Raw genomic sequence first — 19,513 nt, 5'->3', positions numbered from 1 at the left:
ACTTTTCTCTATTGCACCTGGTAAACAATGCGGAATCCAGTAGTTCATCTATGAATCATTCAGGTTTTGCATTTGGGTTCATTAATGCCTTATTGCCCCTGCACATTATAACTTGTACCTTGTTTTTTCTTTTCTTACCACAGGTAATTTCCGTGTACAAAAGATTTGGTCCAAACAATCAGATAATATCTTCAAAAAAGCACTGTATGAGCTGGAAAGCGATAATAACTATTTTGCAGTGCTGACTTTGCACCCAACCACTCCACCTGCTTCTCCTCAGCAGTCCCCCAACAAATCCAAAGATTTCATCCGGTATCTGCCTGTCCACTTATCAAAATCCATTTTGAGTAAGGATCTTATATCTCCTCAACCTTTTCTTCTCTACAACAGCCACTCCTCCCCCCTCCCCGCTGGGATTTGGGATGCTTTCCTTGCAGGAGCCCATTCAATCAACCCAGCTCCCTAGCTGTCTGCAACAGTGCTGAATAAACTATAAATGTTCCATGTTCCTCGGAAGTTAACAAGTATGCAAGTAGATAAACAAAGCAATCAAAAGTGACTTAGAGGGGGAAAAGCAAGGAGTGAACTGGCCAGTATTTCTCCCAGATCCAGAGATCTAAAAGGGCTATATTGACAACACAGAAGAGTGGTAAGAGAGGCCAACCATAAGAGATATAGGAACAAGGTTTGCCAAGATGAAAATAATCCAAGCTACATGGAAGTTTAGGAATTATTTACAGGACGTGCCCAGCTATTTAGCAATGGCTTTAAAGTCCTTCCTTGATGGAAACCCTAAAATATACTAGCATCAAGAACCGTCCTTGCTGAGTCTGAGAAAGTATGAAAACTGTTCAGGCTTGTAAGAGTGATGGTTAGTTTTACTGGTTGCATTTGTTGTTTTAAAACTGTTGATGGCAGATGGAATCATTCTTCCGTTTAGAATCTGAAGTTTATTATGTTTATCTCAATTTTGTTTTCGTTATTATGGCTCTAAAGAAGGAGTGTCCAACTCGACTTCATTGAGGGCTGCAGAGAGTTGTGTTTGACCTCCAGGGGCAAGGTGGGCATGGTGGGCATGGTCAGCTCACTTGTGTCAGGGGCGCCTCACTTGTGTCAGGGGCGCCTCTGGTGGGCCGAGTGTTCTGCCAGCGAAAACAGGCCCCCAAGCTCCGTTTCTGGCTGCAACAGCCTCCTGCAAACCTCCACCAGTGAAAATGGAGCTCGCAAGGTCCTCTCGCAGCTCTCCTAAGCTCCATTTTTATGGGCAGAGGCACCACAGGGTGGTCCTTTGCTGTTTCCAGGATGGCCCTGCTGGCCACATCTAAGCACCCTGCAATCCGAATCCATCCTATGGGCCTTGAGTTTGACACTCCTGCTCTAAAGTCTCAGAGATCCCAAGAACACATTTTGCTCTAATAAATCTGGGAGCATTCTGCTTATAGTATAGTCAAACCATTTTTAACTTATTGTAACCAGGGAACAAACTGGCCATCTCAGTTACTACCCTGCTCTTCTACTGAGCTGATGGGGCCCAAATTGATGGGTGGGGGGGAGAAATAGTAATTTTGGTCAAAATCAATATTTTTTTCTTTTGGATTTTCCAGAAATGTTAGACATGAAAACCTTAACACGATGTGCTTCTGTAAGTCCGCACTGGAACTTTTTGGTCAAACAAGTTAAATGTGACGTAGTAGCAAATTATGTCCTCCGAAGTCAGATTTCATTTTTTCAGGTATGTGTAATAGAATCATTTCCTCTTATCCAAGCATTGACATGCATGGAGAAAATTCCTTCCTTGTAATTGCCTCATAAAAGAGCAGGACTTTTTAGCTTCCTTTCCACTTAGCACTATTGTCCTCTTCTTCTTCCTCCGAGCTGCATCTGAGAAGGCAACTTTTAAGCTTGACAGCTGACCAGCTTAAAGTCTGGAAGAGTGTTCCCCTGGAACATATCTGCCTGACTGAATATGTTTATTATATATAGCAAATGTTCAGTGACTTGTTATTAATGTGAACATTATACTCATTTCCAATGAAATATTTGCCTTTCATTGTAGGATCTTATAAATGCTAAGCTCAATCTCCTGCCTGAATTAAGAGTTTACAGGGTCATAAAAAGGGATTTACAATGATTTTATTCTCTAGTGTGGGTGTTTCTTTCCTCCAATTAACAATGGAAATTGTGATTGCAGGGCTGGTTTTATCATTAGGCAGAGTAAAGCAACTAGCTCAGGAAACCATCAGGTCTCTCCCACTCTAATTTTATTTATTTATTAAATTTATGTGGTGTCCATCTTGTCCAAAGATGACTCTGGGTGGCTTACAAACATTAAAACTATCACACATTAAAATAATAAAGAAAACATAGCAATTGTACATGTACCACTTCATAATGCGTTACAGCCTTGTCTAAGTTGTTTACAGCATCAGCATATTGTTCCCAACAATCTGGGTCATTTTACTGATTGTGGAAGGATGGAAGGCAGGGGTGGGTTTCAAAAAGTTTTACTACCAGTTCGGTGGGCATGACTAGGTGGGAGGGGCATGTGCCTGCCCCCCCCCCCAGCCATGCCCACCAAACCGGCAAAAAATTATGTTTTGCCAGCTGGGAGGCTGGCAAAGAAGCCTCATTTTCTCTACTGCCACAGCTGCTGCTTCCTCAGTGTCAACCCCCGCCTCCCAGCCTTTGCCTGTGCCTCCGCATCAGCCAGCGTCTCCCAAAGCCGGTGCCATTGTAACCGTGATGGACGGACAGTAGACCGGCAAGCTGGGCACCCCAAAACAGTGCAGAGGCACAGGCATAGGCTGGGAGGGAGGTGCAACACACTGAAGGCTCTCACAGTTCCTTGACTCCTCTTCCGTCCTCGGCTGTTGCAAAGAAAAAGGGGCGGCTCTGGGTGGGCTGCTTCGTTCTCTTTGATAGCTGCCTTGCAAAATGTCAGAAAATTCCCCACAGGGCAGAATTTCACAACCTTGCAGATTGCCACTCACTTTCTACTAGGAATTGAGACTGCCAGACTCAAGGCAGACTCGTCTTTTGTATTCGTTTTAATGACACACCTGTACACCGCCCCGAGTCCCTTCGGGGAGAGGGGGCAGTCTATAAATACTGAAAATAATAAATAAATAAATAAATAAATAAATAAATAAATAAATAATAAAGGATACATACATTTGAGGCAGCATCTGCAGGACCACAATGCACATAGTCTTCAAAGCACCAAGGCCATCTTCTCGAGGTTCCAGATTTCTGGAATTTCTCTAGTAGGAAAACGAGGGCCTAGAGCCAGCAAGCCTAAAGGGGAGAGGCGGCTGAAGGCAGCCAAAGGAGACATTTTCCCGTTTGGCGCTTCCACTCCTTTCTACCCCTTCCCAGACAACAGGCCATCAAGCCAAAACTTCCATGTCGCTTTCTCGCTCCAGCAGGGGGAGCGGACAGGCCAGAGCATGGGTGGCCGCGGATGGGCAAGTGGAGAGGGGAAAACGCAGATATATAGGGTGCCCGCCTGCCTGCTCAGGACCTGCTTGTTCCTCTCCAGGTTCTCTCTGCATCCTCACTTTTATTCCCACAAAACATGGTGTTAACCATGAGGAGGAGAAGTGGGGCAGGCGAAAGCAGTCGCGGGTCCAACCCAGTCAACCTCAAGAGGTGACTGAGAGGAAGAGCGGTGCTCGCTGAGGTGACTTGGCTTCCTTTCCCGTCTCCCTAGCAGAAGCTCAGCCTTCTCCTCCCCCTCTCCCTCATTTCTCCCCAGCCACACTCACCTCGCACCACTCCATCACTGCACAAAGCAGCTAGATGGGGGAGGGGGGCCCATCTCCGGAAGCTACCGCTGTTGTAGATACAATGGGGATGGGGGGGGCGGCAAGCTGGGCGCCTGAAAACAGCTCGGAGGCGTGAGTGAAGGCTGGGAGGGGGGTGCAACATGTAGGAGGCTCCCTGCAGTTCCTTCACTCCTCTTCTATCCTTGGCTGTTGCGAAGAAGCGGCGGCTCTGGGTGCACCGCACCCCCTTCATTCTCTTTGGAAACGAAGCAAGCTGGTTCAGGGGTGTGGCCAGACAGCCGTCACGACCAGTTCGGTGACCCAGGCCCAATTACCACTAACTACCAGTTCGCCCGAACAGATGCAAAGCGGGAGCAACCCGCCTTTGATAGAAGACTGAGTCAACCTTCAGCCAGTCAGAACAGAACTGCTGGCACCCAGTAGTATTAGACTGCAATGCTGGATTCTAACCGCTGCACCACCACGTCTCTTATAAAAAAGAATAATAAACATTGTTAAAAGAAGATGGAGAGAGGTGGGGTGTTTCCTAATCCAATAACTACCTCTAGAATGGTGCAACTCACTTGGAGCTCTGCCAGGTGGCAGAGCCAGGTCTTCAGGCCCTTATGGAAGGTCAAAAGGGAGGGTGCGGATCTTACATTGGAGGTTATGATGTTCCAAAGGGCAAGGAAGAAAAGACTCTCTTACTATGCTTCCTTCAAGTGTGGTAGAGGGTTCTGTTTTATTGCCAGTCATCTGCCATTATTCCAACTAAATCTGCCTATCTCTCTCACAGTAAATGTGACGAGGAAAACTTGATGAGGCCACAATTATACCTTAATTCCCAACTGCTTGTTTTCTTGCTCTGAATTAGATGGGTTGTTTCGAAACGATATCAGTGCTAAAATCTCCCTGCACCGTTAAAGACAGTAGATTGAGCAAAGCCATCTCTAAATTTGATCTTGACTTTTCACAAACGTGTACTGTATGTAGCATTTTGGATTTACCTTTTCAGGAATACATTTATTTAAGAAACTGTATCCTGTGCAGTATTATGAATTTGCAATTTTGCTATCTGTTGCAGGGCTTATGTCCTAAAGGAGCAATTTCCACCTATGCCAAAATAGTAAAGGTTGCTATTCCTCGCATAACAGCAAATGGTGATATAGTCCTAACCAAAGCTAAGAAGCAATTCAAGGTAAATTGTGGATACTTTTCCTTCTTGGAATTCCATGAACTGATTGATGGGGAATTCCAGGATTTTACATAGTTATTATGTATGGGTGGCAGAGCCTAGTTCATTTTGCCTGGGCTTGGGAGCTAAGTTTCAATAAATTTAATTTTTACTTGCATGAGAGACCACCAAGGAATTCTAAGGCTGCAGATTAAATCAGAAAACCAAATCCTAGCAGATTTTCATGGTAAATTACTTCTGTGCTATTGTACATAAACCTTCATGAATGAGTCCAGCACATTGGTCTCAAGGCATTTTGATGATAATTTCTCACTGCTGTGTAGCAGATGGAAACTATCCAACATAGAAAGGTGGAGCTTTGCTGCCCTTAACTGTACTGTTTCTCTTTCCAAAGGGAGAAATGTCAGTGTATAATTATTGGAATATGTATAACTTTTTGTTCTGGTTATGCTGCTAAGGAGGAGGAGATTTGGAGAGAGAAAGAAATCCAGCATTTCTGTCAGCTTAAGTAAGAAGTCATATATTTCCATGTATGCTACTTGCTTTGCCTTTCTCATTATCTATCACTGTCACTGTTTGCTTTGCTTGAAGGATTATGACCAGCAACAAATGATAAGTCAAAGTGAAGAAATTGAATACATGCAGAAAGCATATCACGGCCAGGAGACAGACACTATCCAATTAGAAGAAAGGAATGTCTTCTGCAGTGGCTACAATGTTCGTATTCTAATAAACAGGTACCACATTTTTTGGAGTATAAGACGCACCGGAGTGTAAGACGCACTGAGGTTTTGAAGAGGCAAATTAAAAAGAATAGTAGATAGATAAATAGAGGGATAGAGAGTGAGAGAAAGAGAGAAAAACAGTAGGTAGGTAGGGAGAGAGAGAGAGTAGTAAGATAGGTAGGTAGGTAGATAGGTAGATAAAGGAATAGAGAGAGAGAGAAAGAAAGAGAGAAATACAGTAGGTAGGTAGGAAGAGAGAGAGTAGATAGGTAGGAAGAGGGATAGAGAGAGAGAGAAATAGAAAGAGAGAGAAATACAATAGATATGGAGGGAGGGAGAGAGTAGTTAGGTAGGTAAGTTGGTAGGTAGATAGATAAAAGGATAGAGAGAGAGAGAAATAGAGAGAGAGAAATACTGCAGATAGGTAGGGAGAGAGAGAGTAGTTAGGTAGATAGGTAGGTAGGTAGATAAAGGGATAGAGAGAGAGAGAGAAATAGAGAGAGAGAAATACAATAGATAGGGGGAGAGAGAGTAGGTAGGTAGGTAGGTAGGTAGGTAAGTAGATAAAGGGATAGAGAGAGAGAGAAATAGAGAGAGAAATACAATAGAAAGGGGGGGGGAGAGAGTAGTTAGGTAAGTAGGGAGGGAGGGAGCTAAAGGGAGAGAGAGAGAGAGAGAGAGAGAGAGAGAGAGAGATACAGTAGATAGGTAGGGAGAGAGAGAGTAGTTAGTTAATTATTTAGGTAGGTAGATAGGTAGGTAGGTAGATAAAGGGATAGAGAGAGAGAAATAGAGAGAGAGAAATACAATAGAAAGGGGGGGAGAGAGAGAGTAGTTAGGTAGGTAGGTAAGTAGATAAAGGGATAGAGAGAGAGAGAGAAATAGAGAGAGAGAGAAATACAATAGATGGGGGGAGACAGAGTAGTTAGGTAAGTAGGTAGGTAGGGAGCTAAGGGAGAGAGAGAGAGAGAGAGAGAGAGAGAGAGAGAGAGATACAGTAGATAGGTAGGGAGAGAGAGTAGTTAGTTAGTTAGTTAGTTAGGTAGGTAGGTAGGTAGATAAAGGGATAGAGAGAGAGAGAGAAATACAGTAGATAGGTAGGTGTTTCTGCTGGCACAGCACTTGATCAATGTAATTCTCATCAATCAGTTAAAGAGCTTTCCAAAAGGAAAAAAAAATTTTTTTTTCACTCTGCAAACCTCCCAAAAACGGGCCCATTTTTTTCTTCAAAAAAAGGCATGAATAGCCTTGGGGGGGGGGGGCTTGCAAAGTGCTGGGTGGGGGACAAAAATGAGCAAAAAATGGCCCGTTTTTCATGAAAACGGGCTCATTTTTGTCAAAAAATTGCATGTACAGCCTTATGGAGCTTATAGAGTGCTGCTGGGGGCTGGCGGGGGGGGGGACAGCCCCTTTTTTGCTCATTTCTGCCCTCCCCAGCCCCCAGGAGCTGTCTGAAAGCCTCCATAAGGGTGTGCACGGCCATTTTGGTGAAGGGGTGGCGCTTTGGGAGGCAAAAAAATGCTGTATTCGGTGTATAAGACACACCCAGATTTTCAGCCTCTTTTTTGAGGAAAAAAGGTGCATCTTATACTCCTTATACTCATATAAAAAATACGGTATGTGTCTAAGATAGAATATATTTACCCTCATCCAATTCTCATTCATCTTGTCATGGGCCCAGGTTCTAGATGAATAGAAGGGAAAACAGAACAGAGAAAGTCTATTAGGTGAGGGACTAAACATTCTAATTAGTGATATCTGGCTGCTGCCTATATAAGAGACTTGCTTTGCCTCTGTTCTCCTTGCTGGAAACAATATCTGTCTCCTGTATGACTCCCATGTAGGAATTCTGCTCTTGAATCTTAAATCCTTAGACTAGCTGACAACTTTGACCTGGTTCTTGAAAAGGTGAAGGTAAAGGTTTTCCTTGTCCAGTGGTGCCTGACTCTAGGGAGTGGTGCTTATCTCTGTTTTTTAACCAAGAGAGCCAGCATCATTTGAAGGCATTTCTCTGGTCATATGACCAGCATGACTATACACCGAGGTGCACGGAATGCTGTTACCTTCCCACCGAAGTGGTATCTATTTATCTACTCACATTTGCATGCTTTTGAACTGCTAGTTTGCAGGTGTTGGGGAAATTAATCAGAGCTCACCCAGTTGCCTGGCGCTCGTGTGTCGAACAAGGGCTGTCAGCTTTCCGGCTGGCAAGCTCAGTGTTGAACTGTTGAGCCATCATGTCCTTTGAAACTTGAAACTTTGAAACTTGAACTAACTTGCACACTCCTCTTTGAAAGCAAAATTGCTTTGCTTGATATTCCATGCTACATTGTTAACTCTGCTGCCTGAAAGTAAAATTGATAAATGCCCAAATCACACCATAGGTGTGTATGTGGCTGAAACCTGAAAAAGGATACATCTCACCACCTCACCCATAAGAATTGTTCAAACATATGGAAGAACTATCCTTCCAAGCTCGTGGAAGCATCTTTGTCTGGAAACAGCAAGTTTTGGTTATTTTGGGCCGCACCAGTGGAGACAAGGAAAGGGGGAATGTAGAAATTACAGTATGTCTGTTAAAATAAATCAGGGTCCTAATTTAACATTTGCTTTCTACTTCAGTCTGGATTCCAACCGAGTGATTCACAGCACTACTGGAAGGTTATTGGCCTTTGGTTCTTTAGATCGAAAAGTCCACTTTCTAGATATACAGAAGATTAAGAACGTCCCTCCTGTCTTCACTGGGCATGCTGGTAGTATCAGAGCCTTGTATCTCCATGAAGAGAGAGGATTCCTCCTGAGTGGCAGCTATGATCTCAGTATCAGGTGAGTGCTTTTAATGTCCTTTCTTTATCCCAGGACAGTTTAATCTGCCTTTTTCAGGAGTTAGTTTCCATTTCGGGAGGTTGGGGGGTGGGGTTGAATGTTGATGCAGCAACAAGGAAGATCAGCTTGTTTTATTCTAGCTACATTCTAGCTTTTTCAGTTCCTGTTTGCATGATGCTTGTTTACCATTCTCTTGAATTCTTTTTTAGAATGTGGAACATCAGAAAAGGGACCTGTATAAAGATTTTTCTGGGCCATAAAGGGAATATCACTTGCTTGGATGTGTGCAAGTCCAGATTTGTGTCTGCATCCAAAGACTGCACAGCAAAATGTGAATATCAACTTTAATCCCTCTTAGAGAAGTAGGGGGGGGGGGGAATCAATGACTTCAGCTAAAATGCTAAAGTTGGTAAAGTAAGAACACTAGTAAGTTGTATGATAAAAGAAGACTTGCTTGATAATGAGCCAATCATGACTTTTTCCAACATAAATCAGAAGCATGTTCTCCAGTTGTGGGTTCCTAACCGGTTTACTACCATTCACTGAGAGGGCATTTTGCGTTCACGCATGCCCCCACTGCTCATTGCTGCTCATGTGCAGTTGACTGAAAACCGTTCTGCTCATGCGCAAAAACATGGCGACAGCAGAAGAGACCGGAGAACCGGTTCCGGACATGACAGGCCTGGGTCACTGCCGGTTCCAACGACCCAGGCTGCCATACCACTACCGGTTCGGCCCAACCTATCCAAACTGGTAGGAACCCATCACTGATGTTCTCAGCCCAAGGGCTACACTAGGCTTAACGTACCATGCTGAGAACAACACTTGAAAAGTCAGTGGGGCCATATTTCCCTTGCTTAAAAATCCTACTTGGTTCATTTTTCAGCCGTGGTGGTGCAATGGTTAGAATGCATTAGTGCAGGCTACTTCTGCTCCCTGCCGACTTCGACATCATATTCTGAGCCATTCACTCACAAAGGTTTAACATAGTATAAGCAACGTAGCAGTGCATTTCTCAAATAGATAAAACACAATTCAGTGAATATAGATAAATCACACCCTCTGCTACATGTGATGTATAACCTCCCAGACAAGTCTCATTGATGTTTTTCTATCTTGGACAGAGCTGCATTAAATGCATTGAAACTTAACTTCTGAGTAAACAGGATGAGCAACGTGCTAAGAAATTACTACATATTCTTGTGTTTTTTACAGTGTGGGACATGAGAACTGCGCGATGTATTAAAACTTTCACGCACAAAGCTTATGTTTGGGCTGCTAAAATGAATGAGGTTTATATTGTGAGTTCCTGTGACAAGGGCCTCGTGAAAGTTTGGCATGCTGAGTCATATGTATTAATCAAGGTATGAATTTTCCAAAATATTGGCCCAATTTCTTTCACATTTAAACTCAGGTAAGTAACCAACAGTGCAATTGTACCTACAAACTGACAGGAGTACAGGAAGAATCAGAAAGTTCTTAAAATATATTTCAATGCAAAGTCCCCTTAGGCATCATGCTATAAATTAGGCATGCCCAGGAGAGATTGGTCTCAGCCCTGAGTCAATTCTCCACTAGTAATTTAAATCCTATTCAGTCCCCTTTAAAGTGGTACAAAGTCTGTCTTCATTACTGTTATTTATCAAAAGCTGGCTGGATACTTCTATAACATGATATATAAATCACTAATTGGGAAATAATCTTGAGATCTTGTTTGTAGAGTTTTGAGATTCCCGTGATACTCTAGGATTTCTTCTTATACGAGAAAAGTTTTCAAGCAAGCAAACCAATTTGCCCCCCAAATAAATAAAAACTTGGTAAGCTGATCATCAAAAACAAGTTAAAAGTTTTTTTAAGTTTCATCTTGAAATCTTAACATATTGCAAGACCAAAATGATAGAATGTAAAGATATTTAAGGAGAAAAAAAAGTAGAATTTCATTCTTGTATCAGAGCAACTGAAAGGCTGGCTCAAAGAGAAATCAAAAGAATTATTTTACCTTCTCTATTTTTTTCTCTAACAAAGTCAATGTTTAATATGTCTACCCATAGGGATCATTGTTCTTTAGCAAGGCTTGTTCTTCTCAAACATAATTCATTTTATGTGGAACATATACTCCTGTGGGAATAAGCATGTGTAACTCACTTTGTGAGACATCTGCTGGGGATATTTTTTATTAACTCTGTAACTGAAATACATCATGATGGGATAGAGACACTTATGGCCATAGTTATACAGCATTGCTATTTATGCTAGTGTACACCAACCTTGGCAACTTGCTGGCTTGGGAATTCTGGGAGTTGAAGTCCAAATATTTTAAAATTGCCAAGGTTGAGAAACACTGATTCATACTCTGTTATTCCAGTTTAAGATCCAGTTTAAGAGTTTATTCCAATTTATTCCAGTTTAAGAGTTATTACTGGATCTTACATCTAACATCTTTTTATTTTCTATAGGGAATATCTGATAAACATTTTACACACAATAAATAGAAATCATTCAAAGCTTTAGAAATGCTTCTTATACAGTATACTTCTGAGCAGGAAAAACAATACCACTTTGGTTATTTTGTAATCGAATAAAGACGCTAGCCTTAGTGACATTTGGGAAAGAGGCTAGCAAAAGAAATCTGTGGAAAGCCTTTCACACTTTTAGCTTCAATATTCACTGGCAAAGTAAACAATCAGCCACAATCAAAGAAATCAAAGTACTATATCAAAAGTACAGAAAGAGAAGCCTCCCCCCCTCTTCCTCCTCCTCCTCCTCTTACAGGTTTTAGAAGGTCATCGAGATGCTGTAAAATGTTTGTCATTTGATGAGTGGCATCTTGTGACAGGAAGCAGTGATGGATATATTTTGGCATGGAGCATGGTGGGAAAACACAAGCGATGTCTAACGGCTTTCCGACATCCCAAGTAAGTCTTTTCAATATAAAATACAGTTTGCATTTTAAACTGTACCAATCACTCCATTAAAGAACCATTGTGTTCTTTGAAGCCACTGGGGAAGGTATTTTGAAACCATGAAAGAGGGAGATAAATCTTGAAACCATTGAGAAAACTAGTCTTCTGGCATGAAGGAAGTTAACTTCATTCTGGCTGAATGAAAGATGCAGTCAAGGTCATGATGACCGAGAGACTGGAGACTGGAACCAGATGAGAAAAACAGGGACATGCTCAGTTGTTAATTCAGAAGCCGTCTGATTCAAGGATTATGCCAGTCCTGACACTGATTATGGTTCTGGAAGAAGAAGCCTGCAATCTAGGAGTATTCAAATCAGATGGAGGTCATGACCAGTAAATATATATAACTAGCTGATAACCCCTGCGTTGTCTGGGTATTTATACATGTCAAAATGTTTGTCTGACAGGGAGCCATTGAGAGGGGGCTTTCTTTCCCCTATTCCCATGCTAATTATTCCTGCCCTCTCTTTTCCCCCTCCCATGCGCTCCTCTTTCCCGCCCTGTCTACGATCCTGGCACATTGCCCCAAATCCATCAGGCGCTTCCCCATTGGTCCACTGGAGGGTGAATGTCCTTGCTGGCTTTCCAGAGGAAGCTGCAAAGGAACTGACATCAAAGACACTTGCTGATCTGGGACGCTACATTCACTGTCCTTACACACATACACACACCAGTATTTTTTCCCAAGGATAGATCATAGTGTGGTTGAAATTGTTTGAGGCGCTCCAAAGTTATGCTGGAACGTATTATGTATGTATATATGTATGTATGTATGTATGTATGTATGTATGTATGTATGTATGTATAATATATAAAATAATATATAGAAGATGATAGATAGATAGATGATAGATAGATAGATAGATAGATAGATAGATAGATAGATAGATAGATACATAGATAGATGATAGATAAATAGATGATAGATAGATAGATAGATAGATAGATAGATAGATAGATAGACAGACAGACAGACAGACAGACAGACAGACAGACAGATGATAGATAGATATAGATAAACATGAATTATGTTTGCAAGGAAAGCTGAGAGACCATTGACTAGAATCTCCCTGCCTTCCATTTCGCACCTGAAACAGTTAATTGATAACTAATTGGTCTCTAAACAGGAAGGAGAGAATATTTCTTTTAATCTATCATCACTTTGCTTTGACAAAGTGGTGCAATAATATTTTCTCTGCATCATATTTCCTCTCTACTCTGATTTATTGCTCCTTTTGTTGTTAGCATTTAGAGTAAGGTGCCACTGGCACACAGGACTGAAACCAATATAAATTCCTAATTCAGGCAGCTCCCTATTTAGCCCACATAATATACAATGATTTTCATTTAAGAGATTCAGTTTGTTTTGGTAGTTATTTTTTCACATTCCAAATGTTAAATTCCAATTTTTTCTCTAGCAATTGCTCTCTTAGTACAGCTGTACAATCATTTTCTTCTTCTTAGAATGTTTTGTGAGTACAGGTGATTTTGAATGTTTTTTAATTCATAAAAAAATCAAGGATGAACCTGAAACATCCGAATTGGACTCCGGACAGACTCTGGTCAGGTCAGAATTATAGATGGCACCTAAGGGGTTATGAATGTTTAGCTGTTCGCATTGTATAAAGTAAGGTAGATGACACTGACAGAGATATTCAGGTTTTGTTGCCTAGGCAAAAGGTATTAAAGCACTTTTTAAACTCCAGAACATCTAATAACATTTGGAAGTGGCTCACATAGACCCTTATCTCAGTGAATTAGGAAATTAGAACAGTCAGACTTGGAAGATTCTATTATTATGGCCAATCTCAATAAAAGTAGCTTTAGCCATTCTGTGGAGTTAATTTTATGATCTAATTCAGCGATAGCGAACCTTTTTTGGCTCATGTGCCATAGGGAGGAGCATAGGGGGGTCGTGCGTGGGCATGCCGCACCCATAATGCAACATAGGACCCCCCCAGTGTGCATGCACGAATGAGAGGCGCTCCCCCCCATTTTTCCATGCTTTTTTCGCCCTCCCCAGGCTCCAGAGGCATTATAAGATCCTGATGAGGGCGAAAACAGCATCCCCCCGGAGACCCTCTGGAGGCTTCAAAGACCTTCAGGAGGCTTCCCTGAAGCCTCCGGAGGACTAAAAAGGACCCTACGAACAAACCGGAAGTCCGTTCCCTAACTTCCTGTTTGCCCACAGGGCTGGGGTTTTTTTGCGCTCTGGGGGCTTCACGGAAGCTCCTGAAGACTCCGGAGGGCCTCTGGGGGAGGAGAGGCTCTTTTCGCCCTCGTCAAGCTCCTATAACGTCTCTGGAGCCTGGGGAAGGTGAAAAATGGCTTTTAAAAAGGCTGAACTCAGCTGGCCAGGGCGCACATGCGCGCTGGCCTGCTGACAGGGCAACGCCTTGCATGCCCTGACAAATGGCTCCGCGTGCCACCTGTGGCACGTGTGCCTTAGGTTCACCATCCCGGATGGTGACATCAGTCTTGTAAGTCTGTGCTGTATAGTTTTCTCCTTCATCAAATAAGGAAACCATTTCAGAACATAATCTGAAATTTTGCATCTATTTACATCTATTTTATCATAGAGTTTGTTCTGGCTCTGTACTACATCTAAGTGAAAAAAGTTATACTCATCTTTGGATGAAAAGTTAATCTTATCCTAATACTTAACGTTATAGATGGTGGTGGGTAGGTGGTGATGCTGAAAGAATCTTTATTTTTTTCTTTCAATACTGTAAGCTTTTTAAATATTTGTTGATAATTTTAAGTATATTAAATAAACATCACTGCATTAAAATTTACTTTAAAATAATATAATGTATCAACTTAATTAAAAAGATAACCATTTGTTTTTAATTGCTGATCTTGTTTATAGGGAGGTTCTATCGCTGGCCTTTGTTTATCTCAGAGTCATCAGTGGCTGCGCTGATGGGAAGATACGCATATTTAACTTCTTCTCTGGAATCTGTCTGAGGGTTATGAGAGCAAACAGCAGAGGTGACCCAGTGGTGTCCTTCTGTATTTTAGAAAACAGGTATGATGAAAGTTCTTATTTCTTAATTCAATAATAATAATGGCAATGAAAAAAAGAGATATATGGAAATGCTGTGAATCCAACCTGCCCCAAGCAACATAGTCTTGAATTATAGATACTTAAAAAGTAAGTTTACTTAAAACTGATGGTATTACTTCTGAGGTACGTATTTTTAAAGTCTGGCTATTGACCATTATATTGACCATATTGTCTGATGCATTGACCTTCCATGTACACTTTCAAACAAAATAACTGAAGGAAACAAATCAATGTAACTTAAACTGGGGTCTTTGAGGAATCTTTTATTTATTGTTTCCTTCTATAAAAAGTTCCAGAGTTCGGTCTTCTCATGTAAAATTGAAGGACGATTTGAGTTTTTCTGCTTCCAAAATACTTTTTTACGGAATTTTAAAAATAGCTAAACATTGTTCCGTTCAACAGCTATTATTTCCGAAGAAAAAGTGGTAGATTTCTAAATTCTTGAATCCTGCCTTCATTGTATTTTTTTCTCTTGACTGCTTTTTCTTTGAGGGAAAGAGGAAGAAAAATCATGATGTATTTCAAACTAAATTAAAAATATAACTCTTCCTCTAATAGAATTGACAATATGCATACCTTAGACAGCCGCCCATGATAGTGCAGCGGTATTACACTCATTATTAATATGAACAGGCCATCCAATCTCATTTGAAGTCGCTCTCTTATCTTTACAGGTCACAAATACCCTTGCTAAGCTTACATATTTACATTTTATGGGCATATTATGGGAAATGTAGCTATTTAGGATCAATTTAACTACAGGTCTTCAAATTTTCCTGGTTTCAGATCTTTGGGAAGGGATTTTCCATCTCACAGAAAACTGAAGTACTGCATATATGGTGGGGAAAAGGTTATAGGCTTTGGAATTCCATGAATAGAACAAGACAAGGATATCCTTTGTCACCATTGTTTTTTGTTTAACTCTTGGAGTATTGAATAGACATAAAATGGGATGAGAGAATTGCTGGAGAGAAGATTACACATATAAATTATTGTATTTGGTGATAATTTTGGAAGACCCTTTGGAAAGAATAGAAATATTAATGAAAAAATAAACAATTTTGTTGTAATAGCAGAATTTTAAAGTTAGTAATGATAAAATGAAGATGCCAGCAAAAAGAATGGTAAAAACCGACATTGGGATTTTCAGATTGAGAAAAAAATAAAATGAATTACTGGTATATGTTATTTCAAGCTATTTATACGAACGTTTCAAGGAGGAATTCAAGAAGGGTATGTTAAGACGGGGAAAATTGTTATTGGAATAAAAATGAATGTATTGCGTGATGTATTTTTAGAGTGATGTATTTTTGTATCAAACAATACCAATTTTGACAACTGATGTTCCATTTAAGCAATTGCAAAAAGATATAATATGAAGAAATAAATGAAGACTTACTCAGGATGAAAAGGAGCGAGGAAAACTGGGATGGCCTGATCTGAAATTGACTACTGTTTTGTTTGAACGAAAGAATGGATGTTTTTGAGAAATAAGAGAATGTTAGAATTAAAAGAGATATGGATATGGCCTGAGATATGGATAGCATTATTTTTGATAATATGATAACGTTAAGGTTAATGTATATTTTAAAAATCATTACATTAGAAGTGCTTACGGAGGATATGGAATAGATACAAATGGAATAGATATAATTCAGGCTGTGCCTGAAAATGTCTTTTCTGAAATAGCTATTAAAACAAGAGCACATAATATATAAGATGTGGTCAAAGGAGGAATTGACCACACAGAAGGATTTAGTTTCTAACAGTTTTCAACTGTAGAGTCCCTTTTTGGGAGAGGGGGCGGTTTAAAAATCTAAGAAATAAAATAAATAAATAATAATAAAGAGAAAGATTTAAAGTAGACAAAAGGATTTTTAGGAACGAAACAATATAAGATAGAATTTGAAAGAGAATTATGTGAAAATGATGAACATTATGCACAATTGCTAAAAAAGTGTTTTACTGAAATTTGAAACAAGAAGAACAAGTTAATGAGTGTATGATGAAATGGGCTAAGTACTTTAATTATAATATATAGATGGATCAATGGGAAAATATGTCGTTGAAAGGACTGAACTTCACGTTATGTTACAATTTAAGAGAGAATGTTTGTAAAATGCTGTGTTGGTATATGACATCAGGAAAACTTTCTGGAATGTATAAAGATGCTAAACATATGTATATTGGAAATATGGTAAATGTGAATGGTCATTTTATAATGCCTGATTCACTTGTAAAAAGTTAGAAAAAATGATTAAAATATACAGAATAATACAATTTAAATATTAATGCTGAACTGAAATATCAATGTATTTACAATCGCTATAAAGAAAATTAGAAGCTGTTTCTTTATATTTACTTTTTCTTTTCTTTTTTCTTTCTTTTTTTATAAAGTTTTTTTTTTAATTTTCAAAACAAAGACAACACATAAAATCTTCCTTCTTTACATACTGTAGAAAGTGTATCAGTTGGTTACAAAAGGCTTTTGTGCATCTCTTCCACAGTCACCAAGCATAATTCATATTAATTCAAGTATTTTAACTCAGATATTTATATATGTTACCGTCATTATACCTCCATTTTCATTTGACTATAATTGTTTAAACGTCTATCATAAAATATACCAAGATTTAATACATAACCCATACTGCATTTCATTTACTATTTCTAAAATCCTCCAATGACACTAAATCCTTATGTCTTATTCTAGCTAAACATCCATAATATTTAATAACAAAGTTTTCTGTCCTTCTTTCCAAATCACTGTTTACATCCCATTTCCTTGTGTTGTACATATAGATATATAGATATACATATACATATACATATACATATACATACATACATACATACATACATACATACATACATACATACATATATATATATATATATATATATATATATATATATATATTATCATTATCCCTCCTTTATTTGACTATATCCTGCATCGTATCATTTCCCCCCCTAATAATCAAGACTTAACTGAATCCAACTTAATTCTTTTTTAAATTTTTTTATTAACCTTTATATATAATCCAAAAGGGTTTCTAATCTTCTTTTCATGGGTACCGTTCAATATTCATAATACTTATCATAATACTACACATTGTATACATTATTATTATCATTATCAATTATTTATTTAACTATATCTATTATCACAAAATTTCACTAAGTTTAGCTAGTTTTAAATTATACTCTTCCATCTATCAACCTGTATCTTTCCAGTAGCAAAATAGTCTCATATCTTCTGCCATTTGTGGTCTCAGTCCTCTAATCATCTCCTTAAACAACTTTGTATGGACTCATCTTAGCAACTCTTTGCTTATAGACTCTCTCATGTAATTTTGATGCCCTTCTTCTGTTTCCTTAATCAGCTTATCTTTGATTGTCAATATTGTTATCAATGATATTGCTAATAAAATTTCTCTCTTTAAATTCATAAATTCTTTTGTTTTCCCTTCTTCTGTATCTTGCCATCTGGGGTAAATTTCCCCTCCATTTAATTCCTCTTTTAGTATTCCACTCTTTCTCTTTTCAGAGACAAACCAATTGCCATAAATATCAGCAATTTTAATTTCTTTATATTAATTTTCTTCTTCGATTTTTAGGATTTTAACCGTCACTTTTTCCATTTGATTAGCATCTTCAACTTCTTCATCATATTTTGCTGTTAGTTGCACTAAAACTTCTAACTTCTTCTCTATCCTCTCACACGTATCTGATAATTTTGTATTTCTGAGAGTATCTTTTGCAGACTTAAAACTTCTTTCTGCTGTTGAAATTGTGCCATTATCTCCAGCTAACAAACACTGCTGTTCTAGCTTAGAAGGTTTTAACAGAATTAAGCATCACAATAACATTTCACCTTTACTTCAAAGTAACATCTGTGTGCTTTTCTTTTTATCACTCTCTATAAACAAACTGTGAGACCTTGTTGTGCCAAGCCAGGATAATCAGTAAAAAGGTGTTTCATTTTCCAATACACCAACTTGTAGCCTCCGAGTAGCAGTGTTACAATGTATATCTTTATTTCTTTTTGTATCTTCTTTGTATTTCAAGTTTTTAAAAAGTCCGATTCTTAAATGAGTTAGAAAAACACCCACAGTAATGAAAGAGGAGAATTTTAGACCATAGATTACAGAGAGTAGTAAAAGAAAAAAAAATAGAAGAAGGAAACTTAATCCATTCATTTTAAAAGTCTTGCACAAATTCCATCCGTGAAAATAATGTTTAAAAAGTAAGATAACCCACTGTCCAAAACCAGTACAAATTTAATTCCACCACTTATTTCTTCTGTTCTCCAATTTAAATTAACATTAAGTTTCTTTATAGGCAGTCACTTTTAAAACAGTAAAAATTCCTCACTAGCTGGAAACACTTTCTCTTTCATATCCTTCCATTTTGGAGCCGCCCCGACTTCATCAGCCAAATGGCTGGATTTTTTTGTCACCAGCCTGAAGAACTTCTCTTGGATCAATCAGGGACTTTGCGGTGTCCCTGAAATCAGCAAGATGTATTCTTCTTGTTCACCATCTCTGTGGGACGGTTTAGGTCCATTTGGACCACCCAGTGGCAAAAGTATCGACTGCGATCTCAGAGCATTGAGATCGCACGTTGTGTCATCACAACTTCGGCTCCTCCTTCTTTTTTCTTTTTTTGTTCTTTTCGCTTTTATTTCCTACTTTTTTTAAAAAAAAATGCATTGTCTTTAATCTGTAAAAATGTCCTCAAAAAAATTAATTAAAACAAGATTTCCCTAGTTAAAGAATTAACTGATTACTGGATAGCCTTTGATATCAAAGTCTTTTTACTTAGAGAAGCCTGAGTCTATCAAGGTGATATGTTTTCTGTTACTGCTATTGTGTTGGAGTGACTCACATAGCAATCTAGTTTTATATACTCATTTTTAGAAGACAATTTAAGGAAAAGTGATCTATAAATTCATTCCTATTTAATGTGTA

The 19,513-nt window shown here is 39.1% G+C and overlaps 1 protein-coding gene across 1 annotated transcript in view; it reads left to right on the top strand.

Moving 5' to 3' along the window:
- The window catches only part of FBXW10B (F-box and WD repeat domain containing 10B), a 43,094-nt gene that overhangs the window by 3,549 nt on the left and 20,032 nt on the right, over window positions 1-19,513 (top strand). The window contains exons 3-11 of the mRNA XM_081965577.1: window positions 144-347; window positions 1,605-1,732; window positions 4,849-4,962; window positions 5,551-5,696; window positions 8,307-8,510; window positions 8,720-8,841; window positions 9,726-9,874; window positions 11,283-11,425; window positions 14,343-14,501. Of these exons, the coding sequence (XP_081821703.1) occupies window positions 144-347; window positions 1,605-1,732; window positions 4,849-4,962; window positions 5,551-5,696; window positions 8,307-8,510; window positions 8,720-8,841; window positions 9,726-9,874; window positions 11,283-11,425; window positions 14,343-14,501 (1,369 nt within the window). The remainder of the gene's footprint in view (window positions 1-143; window positions 348-1,604; window positions 1,733-4,848; window positions 4,963-5,550; window positions 5,697-8,306; window positions 8,511-8,719; window positions 8,842-9,725; window positions 9,875-11,282; window positions 11,426-14,342; window positions 14,502-19,513) is intronic.

The sequence above is a fragment of the Natrix helvetica genome (genome assembly GCF_964273705.1).
Source record: "Natrix helvetica genome assembly, chromosome: 1".
NCBI classification, from domain to species: domain Eukaryota; kingdom Metazoa; phylum Chordata; class Lepidosauria; order Squamata; family Natricidae; genus Natrix; species Natrix helvetica.
This window is presented reverse-complemented; position numbering and strand designations above follow the sequence as displayed.